The 25,162-nt window shown below is 34.9% G+C and overlaps 1 protein-coding gene across 3 annotated transcripts in view; it reads right to left on the reverse strand.

Moving 5' to 3' along the window:
• Positions 1–2,672: 2,672 nt before the first annotated feature.
• Positions 2,673–25,162, reverse strand: part of nej (nejire) — a 51,411-nt gene continuing 28,921 nt past the window's right edge. For 2 of the 3 annotated variants that reach the window (XM_065364532.1, XM_065364534.1), the window contains exons 26-31: positions 23,647–23,877; positions 22,035–22,154; positions 21,733–21,939; positions 19,422–19,745; positions 19,151–19,332; positions 2,673–10,394 (exon numbers count right to left, since the gene is read on the reverse strand). In XM_065364532.1, coding sequence (XP_065220604.1) covers positions 9,311–10,394; positions 19,151–19,332; positions 19,422–19,745; positions 21,733–21,939; positions 22,035–22,154; positions 23,647–23,877 — 2,148 coding nt within the window. In that variant the 3' untranslated portion in view covers positions 2,673–9,310. The remainder of the gene's footprint in view (positions 10,395–19,150; positions 19,333–19,421; positions 19,746–21,732; positions 21,940–22,034; positions 22,155–23,646; positions 23,878–25,162) is intronic. The other variant, XM_065364533.1, reaches the window with a different exon arrangement.

Consider the following 25,162-nt stretch of genomic DNA (forward strand, 5'->3'; position numbering starts at 1 on the left):
AAATTTTACCAAATTGACCAAGAAAGCTGAAATTTGGGATATGCCCTATTTTCGACATGTCAAATCGATTGGAAACTGTTTCAAACCATTTTCAGCAGTTCTGGAGCCTCCAAGAGATTATTGGAACTCGAAATTCCCACAAAATTTCATCAAATGGAGTTTAATAGCCGAAATTTACTCAGCAAACTAATTTTAATACGCTACGAAGTCCAGGGAGATTTCAAGCCGTTTTTGAGCCTCCAGCAATTTTTTGAAAATTACTGGAGCCTCCAGCAGATTTTTCAAACTTTAAATTTTTACAAAATTTCATCAAATGGAGATGGAAAGCCGAAATTCACTCTACATTCCAATTTTAACACCCTCTGAAGACGACTTCAGGTTGCTTCAAGTCACATTGGAGCCTCCAGCGACTTTTTGAAAAATACTGGAACCTCTAGTCGATTTTTGAAACTTGAAATTTTCATCAAATGACGTTGGAAAGAGTTTCTGAAGTTGATTCCGACACATTTTGAGGCATTTTTTGAAAAACGTAAGTTTCTAAAAAACCGCTGGAGCCTGGAGGCTCCAAAATGGATTGAAACTGCTTGCATTCGACTTCATAGCGCCATTGAAATTAGTTGGCAGAGTTAATTCGACTTTCGAACTCCATTTTGATAAAATTTTGTCAGAATTTCAAGCTTTAAAAATCCGCTGGAGGCTCCAGTAATTTCCAAAAAGTTGCTGGAGGTTGCAAAACGACTTGCAGTCGACTTCATAGCGTATTGAAATTAGTTTACAGAATGAATTCCGGTTTTCCAACTGCATTTAACGAAATTCTGTTACGAAAATCTACTGGAGGCTTCAAGAATTTTCAAAAAGTCGCTGGAAGTTACAGCAGATTTTTGAAACTTGAAACTTCCACATAATTTTATCAAATGGTTTTGAAAATCCGAAATTCATGCTGCACTCCTACTTAAGCACGCTAGTAATGTGACTGCTGGTGAGTTTAAGTCATTTTAGAGCCTCCAGCGACTTTTTGAAAATTACTGGAGCCTCCAGTAAAATTTTGTAACCTGGAATTTTTATCAAATGGGGTTGGAAAGACGTTCTGAAATTAATTCTACATATTGGAGCATTTTTTGAAAAACAGAAATTTCTAAAAAACCGCTGGAGGCTCCAAAATGGATTGAAACTGCCTTCATTCGACTTCATTGCGTATTGAAATTAGTTGGCAGAGTGGATTCGGCTTTCAAACTCCATTTTGATGAAATTTTGTGGAAATTTCAAGCTTCAAAATCTACTGCAGGCTCTAAGAATTTTAAAAAAACCACTGGAGGCTCCAAAATTACTTGAAATCCACCAGCAGTCGACTTCGTATAGCGTTTTGAAATTGGTGTGCAGAATGAATTTCGACTTTCCATCTCCGTTTGATGAAATGTTGGGGAAATTAAAAATTTCAAAAATCTACAGGAAGCTCCAGTAATTTTCAAAAAATCGCTGGAGACTCCAAAACGACTTGACATACCTCTGAAGTTGACTTCGCGGCATATTGAAATTAGTTTGCAGAGTAAATTTCGGTTATCCAACTCCATTTAGTAAAATGTTGCGGGAATTTCAAGTTTCAAAAATCTACTGGAGGCTCCAGTAATTTTCAAAAAGTCGCTGGAGGCTCCAAAACGACTTGAAATTTGCCTGCAGTACTTCGTAGCGTATTGAAATTGGTTTTTAGAATAAATTTTAGCTTTACAACTCCAATTTGATGGAATTTTGTGGGAATTTCGAGTTTCAAAAATCTGCTGGAGGCTCCAGAACTGCTCAAAACGGGTTGAAACCGTTTCCAATCGATTTGGCATATCGAAAATAAGGGAATATCCTAAATTTCAGCTTTCATGGTCAATTTGGTAAAATTTTGATTTTTCCCCTCATTTTTGGCCGCAAAAATTCACCAAAAATCGAAAAACGCACTTCAGCACTTGAAATTTTGACAGTTGATGAATTTTAGCGTGATCTTTCGATCTACCTTTGTAAGGTTTGAAAAATTTCGTGTAAGTCCTATGTTGAAACGCAAAATCTGCGATTTCTGCTGACCTGCCAATCAAAATGGCCGCCATTTTGTAAGTAGGGTCACTTTTTTTTAGTACAAGGGCTAGAAATGTTCCTTAGGAATCCTCCTTTAAGAAAAAAGTTGTCTCGGGGGATCGAAGGGGGGGGGGTGCATTAGATCCTTAAGCGGGCTCCCCGACTATCAGTTGCATTTTACCATATTTTTATGAAATTTTATCCTTTGAGTTTGCTTACGTCTTTTTAACATGATTCCAACACTTCTTCATGTACTTTCAACAAGTGTTTTTGAATTTTCATCATTTATTGACGATTTACAACGATTTTGATCATTTTATTTGATCTTAGATCACAATTTTAACAATTTCATACTCAATTTTCTTAATTTTTTCGATAGGTAACCGAATTTGGACATTTTCTAGTAGGCTTTCAACTCAAAATGGAAGTTTCTAGAGCGGAGAGGTGGGGCAATGACGGCAATTCTCCTTCTTTTTTAATTGTAGTATAATGAAGAATCTAGTAAATCAAAATCCTCAAATTCAAAACCAAGCTGATTCGACATTTGAACCATAAATCTGATAAATCACTCCTAAAAAAAATGGAACGACTCCGGTAAAAATGAAAACTCCACATCACTAAATAACAACTTATATTTTTAAATATTACCAAAATTCATTATACAGTATATATGCTTAAATCTTGTAAAACAAACTTTGTACAAAATAAAAATAATTGATTTAACATTTATGTCAGTAGACAATTTTGAACGACTAATTGGTCAGGCCATCTTTATTTACAAAGAGAAAAAAAAACACTTATACTCATTAATGAACTCATATTGATGGATATTTATGTAGTTCACACGACGAGGACGACGTATTTTCTCGTTTAAATAAGAAAAAAAAGGAGGAAAAAAAACAAAATTGACAAAGCTCTCATTTTATATACATTTCGATTAAAAAATAACAATTATTACAATTATTATATATGTATAAATTCTACAACTACATAAAGAAGAAGAGAAATGATAATGGAGAGAAAAAAGAGAAGAAGAGAAACGCATAACACACGTCGCAGTACACAACTGGAACCAAGTTGATCATTATATAATAAATTCCCAATTTAGGTACGTTAAAAAAGTAAAAATCATTTTTTTTTTCGATAAAATTTCCACATTTATACCTCACACACACAAACAAACAAACAGGTACACATCACTCATCGTGAAATATTTTTCAAATACTTGGTAAAGATAGAATAGTATTTTTTAAAAATATGACTAAAACTGATCACAAAATTACGCATTATTTCGTCGCAATTTCATATTATTATTACAAAATGTACTTTCACAAAAATCATTCGTCGTCGTCGTCATCATCATCATCATCATCAACAACAATAAATAAATATTTAATTCTTAAACTTTTTCATCATCTCGTTTAACCCCCACACACACAATAAAAAATAAACAAAACAATTCGAAGAAAACAATAAGAGAAAAAAAATCACATTATTAACGCCACATATGCTTACGAAAAGAAAAAAAAGAGAAATAAAAAAAAATAACAATATAAAATAAAACTAAATAAACTGTACACAAACAACGTATATAAAAAAATAACGCTAGCGCGAATTTCAATCACGCTTCTGTACAATATTTTCGAAGAGGAAAAAAAAACACGTAAAACGAGAGACGAATTGCGAATTAAAAAATTCAAATAAATACCTACATAAATATTATATAAACCCGGAACACACAAACACGACATTTTACATACACGTGGCTCACACAAAACCACATATGCGGCGTTAATAATAAAATACCTACACAATCGAGCGATTAAAAAAATAAATAATAAAAAATAAAAACAAAAAAAAAACACATCGTAAGTCGAAGAAAAACGAAGAAATGGGGCAGAAAGAGGGGGAAAATTCGAAAACAACCGTACTAAAACAGTGTCGCTTACATTTTATAGTGCAAAGTAGATTAGAAAAATGAAAAAAAAAAACCGTTTCTTATTGTACACTAATTATCATCATTTTTTTTCAATTCTCGGTTTTATTACAAAAAAAAAAAAAATGTAATACGTACGTCGTATTTTTCTTTATATAAATACGTAATATTTATGTAAAACTTATTAAAAAAAAAAAAAAAATTCTGTACATAGTAAAATTAATTTTACTTTTAATGGGTTATCGATATTATACTATGTATAAAAATAATACGTAGCGAATGTACAACTTTTTTCTATGTACACGATAATTCGACAATAACCGTAAAAAAGTCCTCTTTTTTTTTCTTCTTTCAAATACTTCAACTTTACAAAAAAAAAACAAACAAAAAAAATACATAACGACATGTTAATATTTAACGGCAGGCTTACCACATTTACAACACGAATAATTATTATAAACAATTTCACTAAGAAAAAAAAAAGAACTTAATACTTTACAATGAAAACACATTTTTTATACATAATTATTTTGGAAAAAAAAAATAATCAGAAATCAACACGCGTTTAGCCTTTTTTTTTTCTTCATTTAAGTATACATTCGTCACGATCATCGGGAAAACGAAAGGAAAACAAAAAAAATAATAAGAAAACGGTTCTGATATGTTCCGATGGTGGATTTCTTTCAACAAAGGGACGGGGCTAGGGGTCAAAATGCATAATTTCCACACCGATAGAATAGAAAAAAAATAAAATAAACTTGAAAGTTATACCTACACAAACGATAATTTCGAATCGAAAATAAAAAAAATGGGAACACACACACATACACATACACACACACGACACATACACCGTAATAATATGTATTATTAATACAACTGCCGAGAAAGATGAGATTTTGTAAGGCTGCAAAATTATTGATGCTTAAATATCGCAGTCTACGGTAGAATGAAAGAAAGAAAGAAACCGCTTATCACAAAAGCGAGTCTCATCAAACGATCAAGGCGAAGAAAAATAAATAAATAAAAAAATAATAATAATTAAAATAAAAACAAACAAAACGAACAAACAAAAGGAAAGGATGGAAACAAATGTATAAAAAATACACATCGCCGGAAATAGGTACATTATTAGTATACGAACGCGTTGAACTCTTCGAAATGAAGGAACGAATTCAACGAAACACTCGAGAGACAATCCATCGATTCATCATCATTTATATAAGGAAAAAAAAAGGGGAAAATTGGCTCCACAAAAATTACGATTGGTATTTGGTAACAAAACACCTACGCGACGCTCATCGTTGTTATAATAAGGTAAACGTTCGAAAATTAAGGACATCGTTTTATTCATTCGTCAGTAATCCAGTACTCGAGGAAAGAAAAATCAATAATGGAGATCAAGAATAATATTGCAGCATGAAACGAAGCACTTTATATTTGAAAATACGATCATAGGGTGTCTAACAAACGCGACGATATGCGAAATTTGTTCGAGACAAAATTTTCCCATTCTCTAAAACAAGCAAAAAAAATGTAATTGAATTTTTAAGAATCTTAATAAAAAAAAATAATGAATGGAAAATTTCAAAATTAAATCGAAAAAGTTCAAAAACAAGAATTTTCTCATTGTTTGCAATAATTACGAAGAAAAATCGCTGTGAGGGGGGGGGGAGATTAAATTTTGAGCAAAATGGAGGAGAAGGTTAATTCAAAACGATAAAATTGAAAATTTCGAAATGTAATTGAAATGAGATGGAAAAAAACAACCTTTTTTCAATTATGTATGCCAAAAAAACGAGATTTTTGTCAAGAAATGTTACAAAAAATTTTCATTGGAAGAAGAGGAGGTGAGGAAATTTTTTAGATTATTTTTATTACCAAAAAAGTTTAAAGTTTTATTGAAAAAAAAGAAAATCATTTTTTTGAGAGGTGGGGAGGGGGGTAGGCAAAAACTAATACAAAAAATTTTCATTGGAAGAGGAGGGGGAGAGGAAATTTATTCAGAATATTTTTATTACCAAAAATGTTTAAAGTTTTATCAAAAAAATCCTTTTCTGGGGGAGGGGAGGGGAGGGGGGGTAAAAATTTGTTCAGAATCAAAATACTTTGAAAGTTTCATTTCAAAAAAAAAAGAAAGGAAAAAATCGTGCTTGATTTTTGGCAAAAAATAATACAAAAAATTTTCATTGGAAGAGGAGGAGGAGAGGAAATTTATTCAGAATATTTTTATTAACAAAAAATTTCCAAGTTTTATTGAAAAAAAAAATCATTTTTTTGAGAGGAGGGGAGGGGGGTAAAATGGCAAAAAATAATACAAAAAATTTTCATTGAAAGAGGAGGAGGAGAGGAAATTTATTCAGAATATTTTTATTACCAAAAAATTGTAAAGTTTTATCAAAAAAAAATCCTTTTCCAAATTAGTTCAGAATCAAAATACTTTGAAAGTTTCATTTCAAAAAAAAGAAAGGAAAAAATCGTGCTTGATTTTTGGCAAAAAATGATACAAAAAATTTTCATTGGAAGAGGAGGAGGAGAGGAAATTTATTCAGAATATTTTCATTACTTACCAAAAACTTTTAAAGTTTTATTTTCAAAAAAATCCTTTTCCGGGGGAGGGGAGGGGGTAAAATTTGTTCAGAATCAAAATACGTACTTTGAAAGTTTCCTTTCAAAAAAAAAAGAAGAAAAAAATCGTGCTTTTTTGCGATTATGGCAAAAAAACGAGATTTTTGACACGAAATATTATAATTAAATCTTTCAACAGAAGGGTAAGGGGGAGGGGGGAAGAGGAGAAGGCAAAGGAAGTAAAATATTTTTAATAACAGAAAAAACTATTTAAAAAATGAGCCAAAAAATTCAAAAAAAAAAAAAAAAAAAAATACATGGAAAATTTCGCACGTTTTAGTGAAAAAAAAAAATGCAAAAAAATTGAGCTTTTTTGCAATAATTATGGCAAAAAAGCCGGATTTTTGGCAAGAAATATTATTTTTTAATGTAGGGAGAGGGGGGGGGATCACTCCGAGACAAAACATTTCCATTTTTGAAGAGAAGTAACTGTAAACAATGGAAAAAACAAACAATGGAGAATCTTTACTTTAATTGAAATATTGAAAAAAAAAAATGTCAAAAAATGAGACTCCTGAAATATTTTTTGTTTCAAAAATCTCAATGGAGAGGAGGGACGAGGCGTTGAAATAATTTCATTTTCAAAGCACATTAGAAAAAATTCGAAATTTTGAAAAGAAAAATTCAAACTTTTTTATCGCGTGCGAACAGAATAAATTATTTTTCACGATTTCAAGAAATTGAAAAATCAGGGCTTTAAATTCAATTTAATAATTCTTCAAATACATAATGGGGGGGGGGGAGGGCTAGGGAAGAAAGGTAAAGTTAAAATTTTTCTATATCAAAAAAAAAAAAAAAATGAAAAATTCTAAATTTTGATTAATAAAACTGAAAAAAAAGCAGGACTTTGCAAAATTCTCAAAAAATTACCGCTTTCTGGCAATTGAGGCCACCGACGCGCACCAAAATCACGAAAAACAGAACTCGCGAGATTGTCAGACACCCTGATTCGCTTCAAAATTCAATTTATGAACACCCTGTTCATCGTAAATGGTTAAAAAGTCGTATAAATGCATCGAAATCAAACCTAACCAACTCGGTTATAACTTCGTAAAGGCGAAAAAAAAACATGAGATCGAGAGTAAGACTCACAAAAAAGTCTCCTTCATCCACCTTCAACTCCACAATTAAAATAATAATGAATGAAAAAAAAAAAAAAAAAAACAGCAACGTAATCTCCTTTTCATAAACGTGGATTTTTGCCGAAATAAATTTACCTATTTTTATCGTAAATTCTGAACGCAAAAATCCCTTAAGTCATTCATTAATAATTAAATTAATCTATATTCTCTTTGGCTATCAAAACCCATTAAATTCCGTTCACGAGAAGGATGTTCATAAATCAAAGAGTGAAAGTGATATCGAAAAAAAAAAAAATTCGATGTCCATAATTCGAACGTACCCTCAACGTTGAGCATGGATCACCGAGTCGCGCTTATTTGGAATAAATTCGTCGCCAAGGACGGGACATGGCGACTAAAATAATAAATACACACGATTACTACGCGCAGCTCTCATCAAACGAATAAACAGAACAGAATTAAAAAGAATTAATTATGCATACGAGGAAATAGAATACCAAAAAAAAAAAAAAAATGAAGAAAATCATTACATAAATTTAAAAGATACGTAGGTACTGAAAAAATAATAATCAACAGAGAGGAGAGGGGTGGGGGACGAACGAATAATCAAAAACCATACGCGATATAGCTTTACACGTAAGTAAATTAGATTACATCTCGTTACAGAGGGGGCGAAAAAAACATGGGATGAATTTTTTTTTCATCAAAATAATTGTGCTAAACATACAAAAATAATATCACAACGTCATTCATTACACGAACCGTCCGAACATATAAACACAAGTAGGTATAGTATTATATTACAAAATTTAGAAAACTATTATTATTCAATCAATCGAATCGTACCAAAAACACATAGATTATTAGGAAAGGCAAAAAGGTAAACGTTACGTAAATCTATCGAACGAAAGAAAGTGTAAATTAAAGAAAACAAAGAAGGGAAACAAAACGAACGGAAAAAAAAATTAAAATAAACGTATTGCTTCTTAATAAAATGAAAAAAATTTTCCAACTTGATGCTCGCAGACACAGCTGGCAAAATACAAAATCTCCAACAAATCAAATGAAACGAAGCTACAAAACAACTCTTCTCTTCGTCCAGACTAAAAATACAAATACATATACGATGATAACAACACGAGTCTACACAAATCGAAACAGTAGCAAGCAGCAGCAGCTGCGGAATATAGGTAGGAGCTTCGTCGGTAAAAACTCGATCAACACAGCATCGTCGCTTCGCGATTGTTATTAAGCTCGTAAAAATGTGTATATAAATTTTCGATTTTTTTTTTCATCGTTTTCGTCGCCATCCTCGAATGGAGAATTTCAAGAGAGAAAAATCCCACACCCGGACCTTTGACGACAACAACACTGGCGACCGTTGAACAGATGGCGATGTCGTAATTTGCTGGACGAATTTTCAATTCGCGACAACAACGCTCGAAGATCAGAACATCGAGACAGACCATCGGCTTAACAACGAAGAGGTAACGATGCCCAAAAATTCACAACCAGCATCATCAGCAGCAGTAGCAGCGATACGGTATCGAGAAAATTCCACAACAAAGTAGGTAAGGTAAAACAAACACGTACGTATTCACGATGGTCACTGTTGCTGCTGCACAGATAATCCAGGATTGCCCAGATTACCCGGACCCATCATACCCTGAGGCGAGGGAAACGGCGACGGAGCTGGTTTCATTTCGTTGGGATTCTGCTGCTGTTGTTGCTGTTGCTGCGGTTGCGATTGCTGAACGTGCAACAGTTGCTGGTACTGCTGGTTCGGATCGACGCCGGCGCCGAAGTTCTGATTGTAGGGTCGATTCACCACCGACGGTATCCGCTGCTGGGGCGGCGGCTGCGGCGAGTTGTAGTTATTGGCGGCGGCGAAACCTTGCTGCTGCATGGCGACCATCTGATTATGCTGGTACCATTGGCCTTGCTGAGCGTTCGGCACTCCCATATGCTGTTGCATGCCCTGCTGTTGCTGGTTCACAACGCCCATCGACTGCTGCTGCTGCTGCTGATGTTGTTGCTGCACGCCCTGCGGACCGACCATCTGCTGTTGTTGTTGTTGCTGTTGGGGTTGCTGCTGTTGCTGAGGGCCCGGCTGCCCTTGCGACTGTTGCTGCTGCTGTTGTTGTTGTTGCTGCTGCTGTTGCACGTGCTGGTGTTGCTGCTGTTGAACTTGCTGCTGCTGTTGCTGTTGTTGTTGCTGCTGTTGTTGCTGCTGCTGTTGTCTTTGTTTGATAAAAGCGGCCATCAACTGCGGATTCGTCTTCAGTATTTGCAAGATTTGGTCTTGCTGCTGCGGCGAGCTCGGTAAGCGTAACGTTTGCAGAAGCTGCTGCAGAGCTTGCCGATGATGCGGCACGCGGTTCGGACTGGTGCCCGGCGTCGGCAGCACCTGCATGCCCATGTTGGGCGGCGCCTGCTGAGGCGCTACCGCGTTCTGGTTCATCAAACCGGCGCCCGCCGGACCGCCGCCGCCTACCATTAGCTGTTGCGGTGGCGGCGGACCCTGAGGACCTGGTGGGCCACCCGGCTGCTGTTGCTGCTGGTTCAGCATCGGAGAGGCGTTCGGCGGCGCTTGAGGCGGCTGCTGCATGTTCAGCTGTTGTTGACGAAGCGCCGCCACTGCGGCCGCCTGCGACGGGTTCTGCGGCATCATGACCGACGGTTGAGGGTACCTGCAAAGCAAAAACAGACGATATTGCCATCAGTAGTGATACACGAGCGACCGGAAAAGCGTGCTAATTGACCATCATTTGCACAAATTCGCGGATTAGAATTTGAAATCACTTCAAATGCAAGGACAGGTCAACTCTCGTAGTTTGAAACCACCGTCGATTTCTACTAACTCGTGGTCGTCGAGTTCGAATATCTGTTCATTTTTTCAGACCCAACCCCAAAATATCTCTACAGTCCTCAATTCAAAAAAAAAAAACGTGTCTTTAAAGGAACATCGAGACGCTGAATCGAAAAAATTATCGAATAATTACACTCAGCAATCGCATTTTCATAATTTTTAGAAATTTCTTCCAAATGGCGAGGAGTTGGTGGGGTTCTGAGGGTCGAATTCAAAAAACAAATCGATATTCACATCCAGCGACCTCGAGTCATAAGAAATCGACACGTCACACCGCAATTTCAAAATTTTCAATTTTCAAAAAAAAAGGGGGGTGCAGGGGCTCTGATGAGTCAAATCTAAACAAATGAACCGATATTTAAACTTGGGAACCTCGAATCAGTTTGTTACACCACAATTTCATAATTTATAATTTTTTCACAATTCAGGTAGGGGACTGAAAGGGTCCGGTGGGGGAGGGGGGGTTGGATTCAAAAAATAATTTCATATTCTCACCCAGCGGTCTCGAATCTGCAAGATTCATCAATTCGACAAGTCACGCTACAATTTCCAAATTTCTAATTTTTTCATAAATGGCACGATTGGGGGGGGGGGGGGTGAAGGAGCCCAGATTAGTCGAATCCAAGAATTACCAAGCGATCTCGAATCAGAAAGATTTGGCAATACGACAAGTGACGCTGCAATTTCCAAATTTTTCATATTTTCATAAACGCGCGGGGGGGGGGGGGGGGTAAAGGAGGCCAGAGGGAGTCGAATTCAAAAAGTAAAAAAAAATTATTTTTGGAAACTTTTGAAAAGAAACTAGACTTTTGAGCAATTTTCGGAAAAAGTTGAACTTGAGGGATTTTTTTGCAAAAAAGCAACAATATTTCAATATGTACTCGTATTTACAAAAATAAAAAAAAAACACAACAGGAATTTTTCTTGTATTTGACTTTTAACTGAAAATATCTGCAAAAATTCCATAGGTGCGGAGGGGGCGGGGATTGACATTTTTTTTCATTTCAATTTGAAAAGAGAAAGGGTGTAAAAAATTTTTCAATATGAGTTTTTTTTTTACTGTTTCAGCGGAGGAAGGAGGGATTATGACTTTTTTTTAATTCTGGAAGAAACCGAAAAAAATGGCCATTTCCAAAATCAGATTTGAAAAATTCAAAACTCATTTTTTTGTAAAATTTTTCAAAGAGAAAGAAAGGGAGGGAGGGTCAAAATTATTAAATAAAAAATACAGAAAATTCAAAATTCCGAAATGAGACAAAAAAATGCAAAACAATAGGACTTTTCTTTCGTGAATTCTGCCCCCAAAAAAATACGACTCTGATAAGAAAATTTCTCGAATATTTCGATTTGGAGGGAGAGGAAAAAATTAAAATTTCAATTGTAAACTGCAAAAGAATAAAAATCCAAATTTGATGAAGGAAAAAAGAAAACAACGAATGAAAATTTTGAAATTGATCGAAAAAAGTCAGGGCTTTAAACCATTCGATTGTAAATTTATAATCATTATTAATCATCACACTATTTTTCAAAATTTTTCAAAATATTGACCCAATTTGGGGCATTTAGGAGCTTAGCGGGGTTGGGTCCAAAAAATAACTTCATATTCGAACTCAGCGACTTCGAAAACATACCATTCAATATATCACACGACTTTTCACGATTTTTAAAAATTTTGGCCCCATTTTTGGGGCACAGAGGGACACTGAAGAGTTGACTCTAAAAGTAAGTTCATATTCTTATTTAGCGACCACGAAAACATACTACTCGATATACCGTACGTTCGAATTCGTTTTTCAAATATATGATCCAGTTGTGTCTTTATTGAAAAATAAGCCCCCCCCCCTATTCAACCTTCGGGGAAGGATAAGGACCAATCAATGATAGTTTGATTAGTAATTGAGTGAGTAGACTTTGTAAAAAAAATTGAGCGAAAACGAATGATATTAAGACGTGTTGACTTCGATCAATTTATTGGACTGGCCTTTTTTGAAACACCTACTCTTCCCATCCCCTATTTTTTAGACACCCCCTCCCCCTGGACGGATTGGTATCGAGCATGGTATCAAATTATCGAGGATTTGAAGGGGAACATTTCAAGTCATACGTTTTTTTCGTAAGTATAATATGTACTTGCGGAATTAACCGCTCAAACAGTATTTTTTCAGGTGCCCATACAAAGTGGACGCAAGATGAAATTCAAAAAAAAAACGTTGAGCCGAGCCTACATTAGGCCCGACCAAACGTTTTTTCTGTATTTTACACTTTTCCGGTGTACACTCTGCATTCGGAATGCAAAGTAGCACCGACAAATTGAAAAAACAACCAACCTAACCTTTGATTTTAAAAACCTAACTTTAACCTATGATTTTAAAAACCTAACCTTTGTGAAAAAAAACTCGACCTAACCAAAAAAAAACACAACCCAACCAGAAAAAAACCAACCTGACCTTTGTAAAAAAAAAACAACCAAACCAAAAACATAAAATGACACAACCTAACCTTTGATTTTAAAAACCTAACCTTTGTGGAGAAAAAATCAATTTAACCAAAAAAAATCAACCTAACCTATGATTAAAAAAACCCAAGTTTTGCCAAGAAACCAGTTTTTTTTTCTTCAGGGGTCCCAGTCCCCAACTAACAGGCGAGGTGGTTTGTTAAAAACAAAAAAAATACCCAACCTAACTGCATTCATTCTGAAAGGTGGCTTGTTCGCAAATCTAACTTGCATCTGTACGTTATACTACAAAGTGGACGCAACCTCAAATTTAAAAAAAAACGTTGAGCGAGGCCTAAATTAGGCCCACTCCAACGTTTTTTCTGTATTTTTCACTTTTCCGGTGTTCACTTTGCATTCGTAATGCAAAGTGGCACAGACAAATCCAAAAATCAACCAACCTAACCTTTTATATTAAAAACCTAACCATTGTCAAGAAAACCTAACCTCTGTGAAAAAAAACAACCCAATTTAAAAAAAACCAACCTGACCTTTGTGAAAAAAACCAACCTAACCAAAAACCAAAAATGACCCAACCTAACCTTTGATTTTAAAAACCTAACCTTTAAAAACTAAAAATTAAACCTAAAATCAAAATTTTTTTATATAAGGTCAAAAACCTCAAAATTGCTTGCTTTGGTTATCTACTTTTTGATTTAAATTCTTGTGTAAAGCTCATCTTGATTATTTTCAAATATTTCTACATCTCTTATCTTTTGGACCATTAAAGCTTCTAGCATCTCTTTTCTTAAAAATGTTTAAAAAAAAAAAAATACTGTCTGGATCTTCATTTGCGTAATATTCAAAAAACGTCTTCGCTTTGCTACCATGTTGAAAATTCTTCTTCTAAACTTGCATAAAATTCCAAAAAATCGCGATTCAAAATTTTTCTCAATATGGATAAGAATCTTTCAAGTTTTTAAATCGACTAGAAATTCAAAAATAATTGTTTAAATAAAGTCGAAATTTCGTAAATTGATCAAACGATCACATAGTATTCCTCTGAAACGATTCCATACTTTTTTAACCCTTATGTTTCCAAGTCAGTTTTAAAACGACAGCTGTTTTGATAAAATTTGTGAATTTCCAACACCAATTATAGTCGAATTTTCAATCTTTTGCGTTGAAACAATATTCGCGATTGGTGGAGGTGTTCCTCACTTGTCATTTGCATTCTGCCAAAAATTTCATCCTCTTGAATGATTTTCAAATCTCCTCAAACAGTTGAACAGCATCCAACTTTGTACATTGGAACCACTTCTCATTGTTACAGGAGTAATTTCCCAACTTTGTGAAAAAAACCAACCTAACCTTTGATTTTAAAAACCCAACTTTTGTCGAGAAACCCCTTTTTTTTCTTCAGGGGTCCCTAGTCCCCAACAGACAGGCGGGGTGGTTTGTTAAAAAAAAAACTACACAACCTAACTGCATCCATTTTGAATGGTGGCTTGTTTGCAAACCTAACTTGCATCTGTACGTTATACTACAAAGTGGACGCAACTTGAAATTCAAAAAAAAAAAAAAACGTTGAGCCGAGCCTAATTTAGGCCAGAATCAACATTTTTTCTGTATTTTTCACTTTTCCGGGGTTCACGTTGCATTCGTAATGCAAAGTGGCACAGACAAATCCAAAAATCAACCAACCTAACCTTTTATTTAAAAAACCTAACCATTGTCAAGAAAACCTAACCTCTGTGAAAAAAACTTGACTTGACCAAAACAAAAAACAACCCAACTAAAAAAAAACCAACCTGGCCTTTGTGAAAAAAAACCAACCTAACCCTCGATTTTAAAAACCCAACTTTTGTCCAGAGACCCCTTTCTTTTCTTCACGGGTCCCTAGTCCCCAACAGACAGGCGGGGTGGTTTGTTAAAAAAAAACTACACAACCTAACTGCATCCATTTTGAATGGTGGCTTGTTTGCAAACCTAACTTGCATATGTACATATGTTATACTACAAAGTGGACGAAGCTTGAAATTCAAAAAAAAAAAAAAAACACGTTGAGCCTGGCCTAAATTAGGCCGGGTCCAACGGTTTTTCTGTATTTTTCACTTTTCCATTGTTCACTTAGCATTCTACAATTTTTCATTTATTTATTGAAGAAATAAAGGCAAGGTTTGAAAAAATTGAATCTTTAAACATTCTACCACATTTTTATCAGAACCCCCCTTCTCCCCCCTTGACGGAATGGTATCCATCATGGTATCAAATTATCTAGGATTTGAAGGGGAACATTTCAAGTCATATAACTTTGAGTTAACCTCTCAAAAAAGTATTGGATGAGCAACCTATCAAAGTGGACGCACTCGAAATTCAAAAAAAAAACGTCGAGCCCGGCCTAAATAAGACCTGGCCCAACGTTTTTTCTGTATTTTCACTTTTCCATTGTTCACTTAGCATTCTACAATTTTTTATTTATTTATTGAAGAAATAAAGGCAAGGTTTGAAAAAATTGAATCTTTAAACATTCTACCACATTTTTATCAGAACCCCCCTTCTCCCCCCTTGACGGAATGGTATCCATCATGGTATCAAATTATCGAGGATTTGAAGGGGAACATTTCAAGTCATATAACTTTGAGTTAACCTCTCAAAAAAGTACTGGATGAGCAACCTATCAAAGTGGACGCACTCGAAATTCAAAAAAAAAACGTCGAGCCCGGCCTAAATAAGGCCTGGCCCAACGTTTTTTCTGTATTTTCACTTTTCCATTGTTCACTTAGCATTCTACAATTTTTTATTTATTTATTTATTTATTGAAGAAATAAAGGCAAGGTTTGAAAAAATTGAATCTTTAAAGGTTCTACCACATTTTTATCAGAACCCCCTTCTCCCCCCTTGACGGAATGGTATCCATCATGGCATCAAATTATCGAGGATCTGAAGGGGAACATTTCAAGTCATATAACTTTGAGTTAACCGCTCAAAAAAGTATTGGATGAGCAACCTATCAAAGTGGACGCACTCGAAATTCAAAAAAAAAACGTTGAGCCCGGCCTAAATAAGGCCTGGCCCAACGTTTTTTTCTGTATTTTCACTTTTCCATTGTTCACTTAGCATTCTACAATTTTTTATTTATTTATTGAAGAAATAAAGGCAAGGTTTGAAAAAATTGAATCTTTAGACATTCTACCACAATTTTTATCAGAACCCCCCTTCTCCCCCCTTGATGGAATGGTATCCATCATGGTATCAAATTATCGAGGATTTGAAGGGGAACATTTCAAGTCATATAACTTTGAGTTAACCGCTCAAAAAAGTATTGGATAAGCAACCTATCAAAGTGGACGCAACCTGAAATTAAAAAAAAAACGTGGAGCCCGGCCTAAATTAGGCCCGGTCCAACGTTTTTTCTGTATTTTTCACTTTTCCAGTGTTCACTTAGAATTCTACAATTTTTTATTTATTTATTGAAGAAATAAAGGCAAGGTTTGAAAAAATTGAATCTTTAAACATTCTACCCCATTTTTATCAGAACCCACCTTCTCCCCCCTTGACGGAATGGTATCCATCATGGTATCAAATTATCGAGGATTTGAAGGGGAACATTTCAAGTCATATAACTTTGAGTTAACCTCTCAAAAAAGTATTGGATAAGCAACCTATCAAAGTGGACGCAACCTGAAATTAAAAAAAAAAAATGTCAAGCCCGGCCTAAATAAGGCCTGGCCCAACGTTTTTTCTGTATTTTTCACTTTTCCAGTGTTCACTTAGAATTCTACAATTTTTTATTTATTTATTGAAGAAATAAAGGCAAGGTTTGAAAAAATTGAATCTTTAAACATTCTACCCCATTTTTATCAGAACCCACCTTCTCCCCCCTTGACGGAATGGTATCCATCATGGTATCAAATTATCGAGGATTTGAAGGGGAACATTTCAAGTCATATAACTTTGAGTTAACCTCTCAAAAAAGTATTGGATAAGCAACCTATCAAAGTGGACGCAACCTGAAATTAAAAAAAAAAAATGTCAAGCCCGGCCTAAATAAGGCCTGGCCCAACGTTTTTTCTGTATTTTCACTTTTCCATTGTTCACTTAGCATTCTACAATTTTTTCTCCCCCCTTGACGGAATGGTATCCATCATGGTATCAAATTATCGAGGATTTGAAGGGGAACATTTCAAGTCATATAACTTTGAGTTAACCGCTCAAAAAAGTATTGGATAAGCAACCTATCAAAGTGGACGCAACCTGAAATTAAAAAAAAAAAACGTCAAGCCCGGCCTAAATAAGGCCTGGCCCAACGTTTTTTCTGTATTTTCACTTTTCCATTGTTCACTTAGCATTCTACAATTTTTTCTCCCCCCTTGACGGAATGGTATCCATCATGGTATCAAATTATCGAGGATTTGAAGGGGAACATTTCAAGTCATATAACTTTGAGTTAACCGCTCAAAAAAGTATTGGATAAGCAACCTATCAAAGTGGACGCAACCTGAAATTAAAAAAAAAAAACGTCAAGCCCGGCCTAAATAAGGCCTGGCCCAACGTTTTTTCTGTATTTTCACTTTTCCATTGTTCACTTAGCATTCTACAATTTTTTCTCCCCCCTTGACGGAATGGTATCCATCATGGTATCAAATTATCGAGGATTTGAAGGGGAACATTTCAAGTCATATAACTTTGAGTTAACCGCTCAAAAAAGTATTGGATAAGCAACCTATCAAAGTGGACGCAACCTGAAATTAAAAAAAAAAAACGTCAAGCCCGGCCTAAATAAGGCCTGGCCCAACGTTTTTTCTGTATTTTCACTTTTCCATTGTTCACTTAGCATTCTACAATTTTTTCTCCCCCCTTGACGGAATGGTATCCATCATGGTATCAAATTATCGAGGATTTGAAGGGGAACATTTCAAGTCATATAACTTTGAGTTAACCGCTCAAAAAAGTATTGGATAAGCAACCTATCAAAGTGGACGCAACCTGAAATTAAAAAAAAAAAACGTCAAGCCCGGCCTAAATAAGGCCTGGCCCAACGTTTTTTCTGTATTTTCACTTTTCCATTGTTCACTTAGCATTCTACAATTTTTTCTCCCCCCTTGACGGAATGGTATCCATCATGGTATCAAATTATCGAGGATTTGAAGGGGAACATTTCAAGTCATATAACTTTGAGTTAACCGCTCAAAAAAGTATTGGATGAGCAACCTATCAAAGTGGACGCACTGGAAATTCAAAAAAAAAAACGTCGAGCCCGGCCTAAATAAGGCCTGGCCCAACGTTTTTTCTGTATTTTCACTTTTCCATTGTTCACTTAGCATTCTACAATTTTTCATTTATTTATTGAAGAAATAAAGGCAAGGTTTGAAAAAATTGAATCTTTAAACATTCTACCACATTTTTATCAGAACCCCCCTTCTCCCCCCTTGACGGAATGGTATCCATCATGGTATCAAATTATCGAGGATTTGAAGGGGAACATTTCAAGTCATATAACTTTGAGTTAACCGCTCAAAAAAGTATTGGATGAGCAACCTATCAAAGTGGACGCACTGGAAATTCAAAAAAAAAACGTCGAGCCCGGCCTAAATTAAGGCTCTACCTAAATAAGGCCTGGCTCAACGTTTTTTCTGTATTTTCACTTTTCCATTGTTCACTTAGCATTCAAAATGCAAAATGACACCGGCAAATTGAAAAAAAAATCGCATCAACAAAACGTCGACAACTCTCGATTAATCTCTTCTCTATTTGCTGGTGAACGTTCCTCGCGCACTTTTCCATTCCCACATAAAATATAAAAATCGACAATCATGAAAGAAGGGGGGGAGGGAGGGTCACAGTCAAAATTGTCCGCCAAAAAGTGAGACTTCATTTCAATTCAAGGTATTTTGAATTAAAAAACTTGGAGTTCTACCTAAAATGTACAAATACTGGAAATATGGGCTCAACACACGAATAAAGTACATATTTTAGAAAAAGGGGAGACGGAGGGTTCCATAAAAAGAGACCAATATATCTAGACGGACCAAAAAAAATTCATTCTGAAATAGATTATTTAAAAAATTTTTCATTTTTTCACAAAATATCCATTTTCACCGCATCCAAAAATTCGTAATTAATTCCAACCAAAAAATTACCTGGTCTGTTTCCATTGCTCGTTAGGTATATTAGCCGCCGGATGCGCGACGTTCGGAATATTTTGACCTGGTATCTGAACCAATCCCCTCTGCGGCGATGGCATAGGCTGCTGCAACACAGTCGGGTATCCCATACCGGTATGACCATGCGGCTGTTGCTGACGAGCCGCTTCTTCTTGAACCTACACGCAAACAGCCACCACCGAGATTAATTCCGCACCCTTGCAAAATGTTTCCTCGTTGTTTACATGCGTTTCTCTACTAAACAAACCTGTTTCAGTACTTGTAAAACACTAGGAGGTGGTTGCAGGCTTCCGGGTTTCACTCCCATGCCGGCGTGCGGAGAATGCTGAGGCTGGTGATGCGACGACGAAGGCGTCGACGATGAAGATGAGGACGAATTCTGCACAGAACTGCCCGGAGACAGAGCTCCCGAATTGGACGGCGCGCCTGATCCGGTACTGCTCGATATACGCGAATTCATCGCGGCCATACGACGACGCAGAAGCTGAGCTTGCTGTACTCGTTGCTGCAGTTGTTGTTGCTTCATTTTTTGCTTGATACTCGAGCATATGGGCACAGCGCATTTTGCATCCTGCGAATAGACACAAATTACAACATGAAATTAGTTTGAATATATTTCAGACAGGGGAGAGGGGGGAGAATTAGGGAGGAAAGAATCAAAGTGGTTTTTCTGATTTTTTGGGGTTTCAAAACTTTAAAATTTGAATACCTGATTTTTTTTTTTTTAGAAATTTTAATTTTGAAACATAAGCAGAAGCTTTTCAAAATTTCGAGAAACGAAAAAAAAACAATATTTCTTATGTGAGGAGTTTATTTATTCTATATTTTTTCAGCATCAAAATTTTAGAATTTGAATTGATTTTGTTTTGGAAATCGTGATTATGAAACAGAAAAACAAACAAGCTTAAAAATACATTTTTTCATCAATTTTTGAAAAAATGAGAATTTTTGCAAAAAGTCTTCGACAATTTCAGTAAAAAGCAGTACTTTTTCAGTTTTCGATGTTCCTAGAAAAAAGCAAGACTTTTAGGTAATTCTTGAGAAAAATGAGACTTTTCAGCAATTCAGCTAAAAAAAAGAAAATTTTAGTCAAAAAAGCCAGACTTGTCAATCTTTGAAAAATGTGAAACTTTTTGAAATTTTCTGCAAAAAAACAACCAGCAAAAGGAAAAGCTTTTTGACAATTTCTGACAAACAAGCTGGACTTCTGGACAATTATTGAACGAAAGGGACACTTTTTGGAATTTTTGAGAAAGAAATGACATTTTTCTAGTGATTTTGCAAGAAAATGAGAGTTTTTGTCAGAAAGTAAACCATTGATCATTTCAGGAAAAAGCGGTACTTTTTGGCAATAATTGGCAATAAAATGATACTTTTTCGTAATCTTGTCAAAAGAGCGAGATTTTTGGGCAATTTGGGAAAAAAGGAAAAACTTTTGATGTTTTTTAAAAAAGCAGAACTTACAGGTAGTGATTCACAAAAAAGTGAGATGTTTGAGTAATTTAGAAAAGAAGATCCTTCTTAACAATTTTTTGCAAAAAAAAAAACAAAAAAAAAACGAGAATTTTGGTCAAAAATCAAAGCTTGGAAAATTTTAGGAAAAACACCGAGACTTTTTAGAAATTACTGACAAAAAATGATATTATTGGAAGTTTTTGTGGGAAAAACGATACTTTTTCTCAACTTCTTAACAAAAAGGCGAGAATTTTCTGAAGTTATAGATAAAAAAGCGATATTTTTAGGTAACTTGAAGGAAGGGGGAAGAGGGGCAGGAAATTGAGACTTTTTGGAATTCAGGCTTTTTGGTCATTTTGAACGCAGAACTTTTTAGTAATCATTGACAAAAAAGTGAGATGTTTGGGTGATATTGAAAAAAAACTTTTTAACAATTTTGAATTTTTTGCAACAAAAAAAAAAACGAGAATTTTGGTCAAAAAATTTGCAAAATTTGTTTTTGAGAGGTTAAAAAACTGTATTTTGATTCGAATGTTTTTTTTTTTTTTTTTTTTTTTTTTTTTTTTAGAAATTTAAATAATCCCGAACGGAGCGAGAACAAAAGCTTATGAAAATTCGTATTTCGAGATTTATTTCTCGTTAGATATTTTTTGAATCTAAAATGGCAATTTTTAGAAATTTAAATTTGGAAAAAGATTACGTATAAATAAAAAGTCAATTTTTCCACCCTTAGAATTTTTAAAACTTTGAAATTTATTTTAATTTTCCTGCTTCAACATTCGACAAATTTTTTGAATTCAGCTAACTTTAAAATTTTCTTCGAAACTTTCGTATAATTTTTCAATTTTTTGAAAAATTTCAACTAAGTTGTAAGAATGATGAAATTTGCTGTTTTTTGTAGTCAATTTAAAATTTTTTTTTTCAAATTCCACTCAGGTCGTCAGTTGGCATTTTCATGGCGTTCTAAACAGTTGAAAATTCTCATCGACTTTTTAAAAAAAGACGAATTTTCCAACTTTTCCAACTTTCTAGATATCCTGCCCCCCTTTGATTTTGTCCCTGGGAGGGGAATTGATCTATAAGGGGTAGCAATTTGCACTCACTTGACAATACTTGGCGTGGTAGAAACACAAGGCTATAAGCTGCTTGCAAATTGGGCAATTTCCGTTCACTTTTAGCTTGCAAGCCTTCGTATGCTGGACAACGCGTTTCATGCGCTGGCAACTTGATAGTCGGCAATTTGCGTCTCGACATTGGCAAGCGTGCACCAAAGAATGAATACATCTCTGTATCGATTGTTTTCTTGCTTCCTGTAAGCACAATTTAAACAACGAATCGTGGATTAGATTTACATTTTAAAAAAAATGAAAAAATGAAATAAAAATAACATCGCAGCAATACGTACTTGAGGATTGGCTTGTTTTTCCGAAGGCGATATGGTACCATCGTCCAAATCCAAACCAAGTTTGTCCATTTTGTGTGGATGTCCTTCTTTCGTGTAACAGGAAATGCAAAGATCAAAGTCCTAGCAAAATAAAAAAAAAGCAAAAAATTAGAAAAAAAAATCACGTACGTAATTACGTCTTAGGCTCAACTAATCCAAAGATCCGAATACACCGATCGAATTAACGTAAAATAGAATGAAGAATGAACGTCCTAACCAACCGTAGCTCACACCACAATGCTGTTTTAGCATAAAAGTAGTTCACAACTCGCAACCGAATCGTACCAATCCAATGTGTTTAGTTAGTGTTTACGCACTCAGTCCAACTCGAATGCTCCCTTCACCTGCGCATCAGCATTTCTTATCTTGGAAACCATTTCATTTCATTTGGTAGGCGAATGTTTCAATGTTTCGTTTTGTAATATTATCAACACACAGCGTTCTTTAAAATTCAAACCAACGAGAACGAAGAACGAACCGCGAGTAATGCGCATTAAGCTAACGATTTATATATACGTATATAGTAATTAATACGACAAACACGACAACCGATCCTTCCCCTCCTTCCTTCATCACCGTCGCAATTCACAATCAAATATAATGCATAATTTTTTCACACGCGTAACACTACGAGCCACTGATTGAAACATTTCGAGTCGAGATGAGTGAAAAATGCCAACGGTAGCGAAATTTGATCGTCCTTCGATAAAATTATCACGTTCTATGTCGAGAATAACTTCATGCAGGTGGTCGCAATCTATCCGGGCTTCGTTTTTTTTTTTTTCAAATTTCTTCACAGTTCCATACACACATGGCGTACATTTGTTGTATCAAAATATCGAGATTTTTGAGAGAAGTATGTTGAAAATGATGAATCATGGACTATCATGGCGGATAAGATTAGTATACCTATCTTATCTAGGTAGTCTTTTAATTCAAAATAAAAACTGTTTCTTCGAATTTGAATACGATTTAGGATGATTTTTCAACTAGAATGAAATGTACAAGGATATAGGTTTCAAAGTACTCTTCGCATTATCTTCTCTATCTTCGAAATTGAAATGAAATTCTGAATGATTTTTCGAATAAAATCACAGATGTACGTGTAGAAGTAGGCTCGAAACACTCTACGGATTATTTTCCCATCTTCACAACTAAATAACAATTCAAATAATTCTTTCAAAAAAAAAAAAAAAAAAAAAAAAATGAAATACTCGTACAAAAAAGATTTGAAGCATTCGTCAGATCGTTCTGCTATCATCTTTAATAACTTTCTCACAACAGACCAGAGACAAAAATATTATACAGCTGTTGATATTTTAAACACCGTCCTTATCTACTAATAACAATGTTTCCTGGAATCCAAAACAAGCTGTGAACTAATTAGACCAACAACATATTTATGTGATATTCAATCGACAAACTCGAGAATTCATTCACAAACACGAAGTTCGAATTACAAAACGATAAAAACGACTCCAGAGAGCTGCTCCACGATTCCCTTACTCACTTCTGGCTAAACCGAATAATCATACTAATACAAAAAAATGCTCGAAAAAAAAAAAATACTTACATCACACTGGGTACAATGGTATCTGGTTTCGACGTTATTTTTACAACTATTACAGGTGTAGACGAATTTATCTTGACTCTGCGTATGTAATTCGTACAGCATCGCCATCGATGAGAACTTCGCTCTTCGGAACGACGAAAATTCGTAATGTCTTTCACGAGCCATCGTTAAGAAGGCATCTCTGCCGTCCATGAGGTCGCAGGCGATGAAAGGATCAGGATCTTGGATAGGCTGCGCAAAAAAATTAAATAAGGTTAGAAAAAAAAAATAGTCTCAACAATCACAAAAGCAATGTTCGGTTTGATAAAGTTCAAAGCAGGTGGTAGGAGGGGGGGAGAGGTTCTAGGGAGGTAGAAAGCGATTTCATGACAGAATTGTAACTTGTGACGTGAGAATTTAGAAACAAATCAACTGTTGGTTCATTTTTTCGAGACCCTTCTTTCTCGAGGGTTTATCCAATTTCTAAAAAAATCATCATCTTTGTGCTTATGACCTCTTTTGAAAAATTTTTCAACATGACTTCAGCACTGAAACCTGGTACTGCATAAAAAATTCAAAAAAATATAGCGTTGAGAGATTTAAAATGAAAATAACGTGTTTGGAAATTTATTCAATTTCACAACTTGACGCCCAAAAATCATCTGGAATCGACATTTTTCGTATTTTTTCCTCAAAATTTGAAAGCTAAAAGAGCACCAAGAGGTCGTACCTGAAAAATACGTAGATATTCGAATTCAGCATCATTAAATTAGTAGAAATCGATATGTCACATCACATTTTCAAAATTGTCGTTCATCTTTCAAAATTGTCGAAGGGACAGGGGGGCACTGAGGGGTCGAATTCGAAAAATGAGTGAATTATTCGAACTTAGCACCTTCAAAAACCACGCAAACGAGGAACACGAGCAATTTTGAATTTTTTCCGAATTTTGACCATAATTAGGACACTGCTACGAGAGGTTAGAGGGGTTCGGAGAGTTCGGATCAAAAAAATAATGAAATATTCGAGCTCAGCATCTTCGAATTAGTAATAATCGATATGTCACTTCAATTTTGGAATTTTTACGAATTTTGACCTAAGCTGCGAACCCCTGTACTCCGCAAGAGTGTTGAATCACGAAAAATCGTACGTTTAAGCACACTTAGCCTCGGTATAATGCATTTCAAAAACAATTAAAACATTTTGTAGATCAGTGGAACTTGCGAAATCGATATTTCGTGGAAAAAAAATACACGAGAGAAAATCGCGATCATCGAAAAAACAAATCAACTTGATATTTTATCCCACTGATTTGCTTGAAGCATCGATAATGAAATAACAAATAACGAATAAAAGTGCGAAGGCAAATATTTCGAACGATTTTTAGCAACTAACTCAAACATTAGTAGGTGGCCATTTAACAAAAAAAAAATAATAATTACTGATTCTATCGATGATTCAAAACTAAGCTACCGATTGTATTGTAATTCGTGTAACATTTCTAGAAATTTATCTCGGATATTTTTCATGAATCATT

Source organism: Planococcus citri, chromosome 4 (assembly GCF_950023065.1).
Source record: "Planococcus citri chromosome 4, ihPlaCitr1.1, whole genome shotgun sequence".
In the NCBI taxonomy this organism is placed as follows: domain Eukaryota; kingdom Metazoa; phylum Arthropoda; class Insecta; order Hemiptera; family Pseudococcidae; genus Planococcus; species Planococcus citri.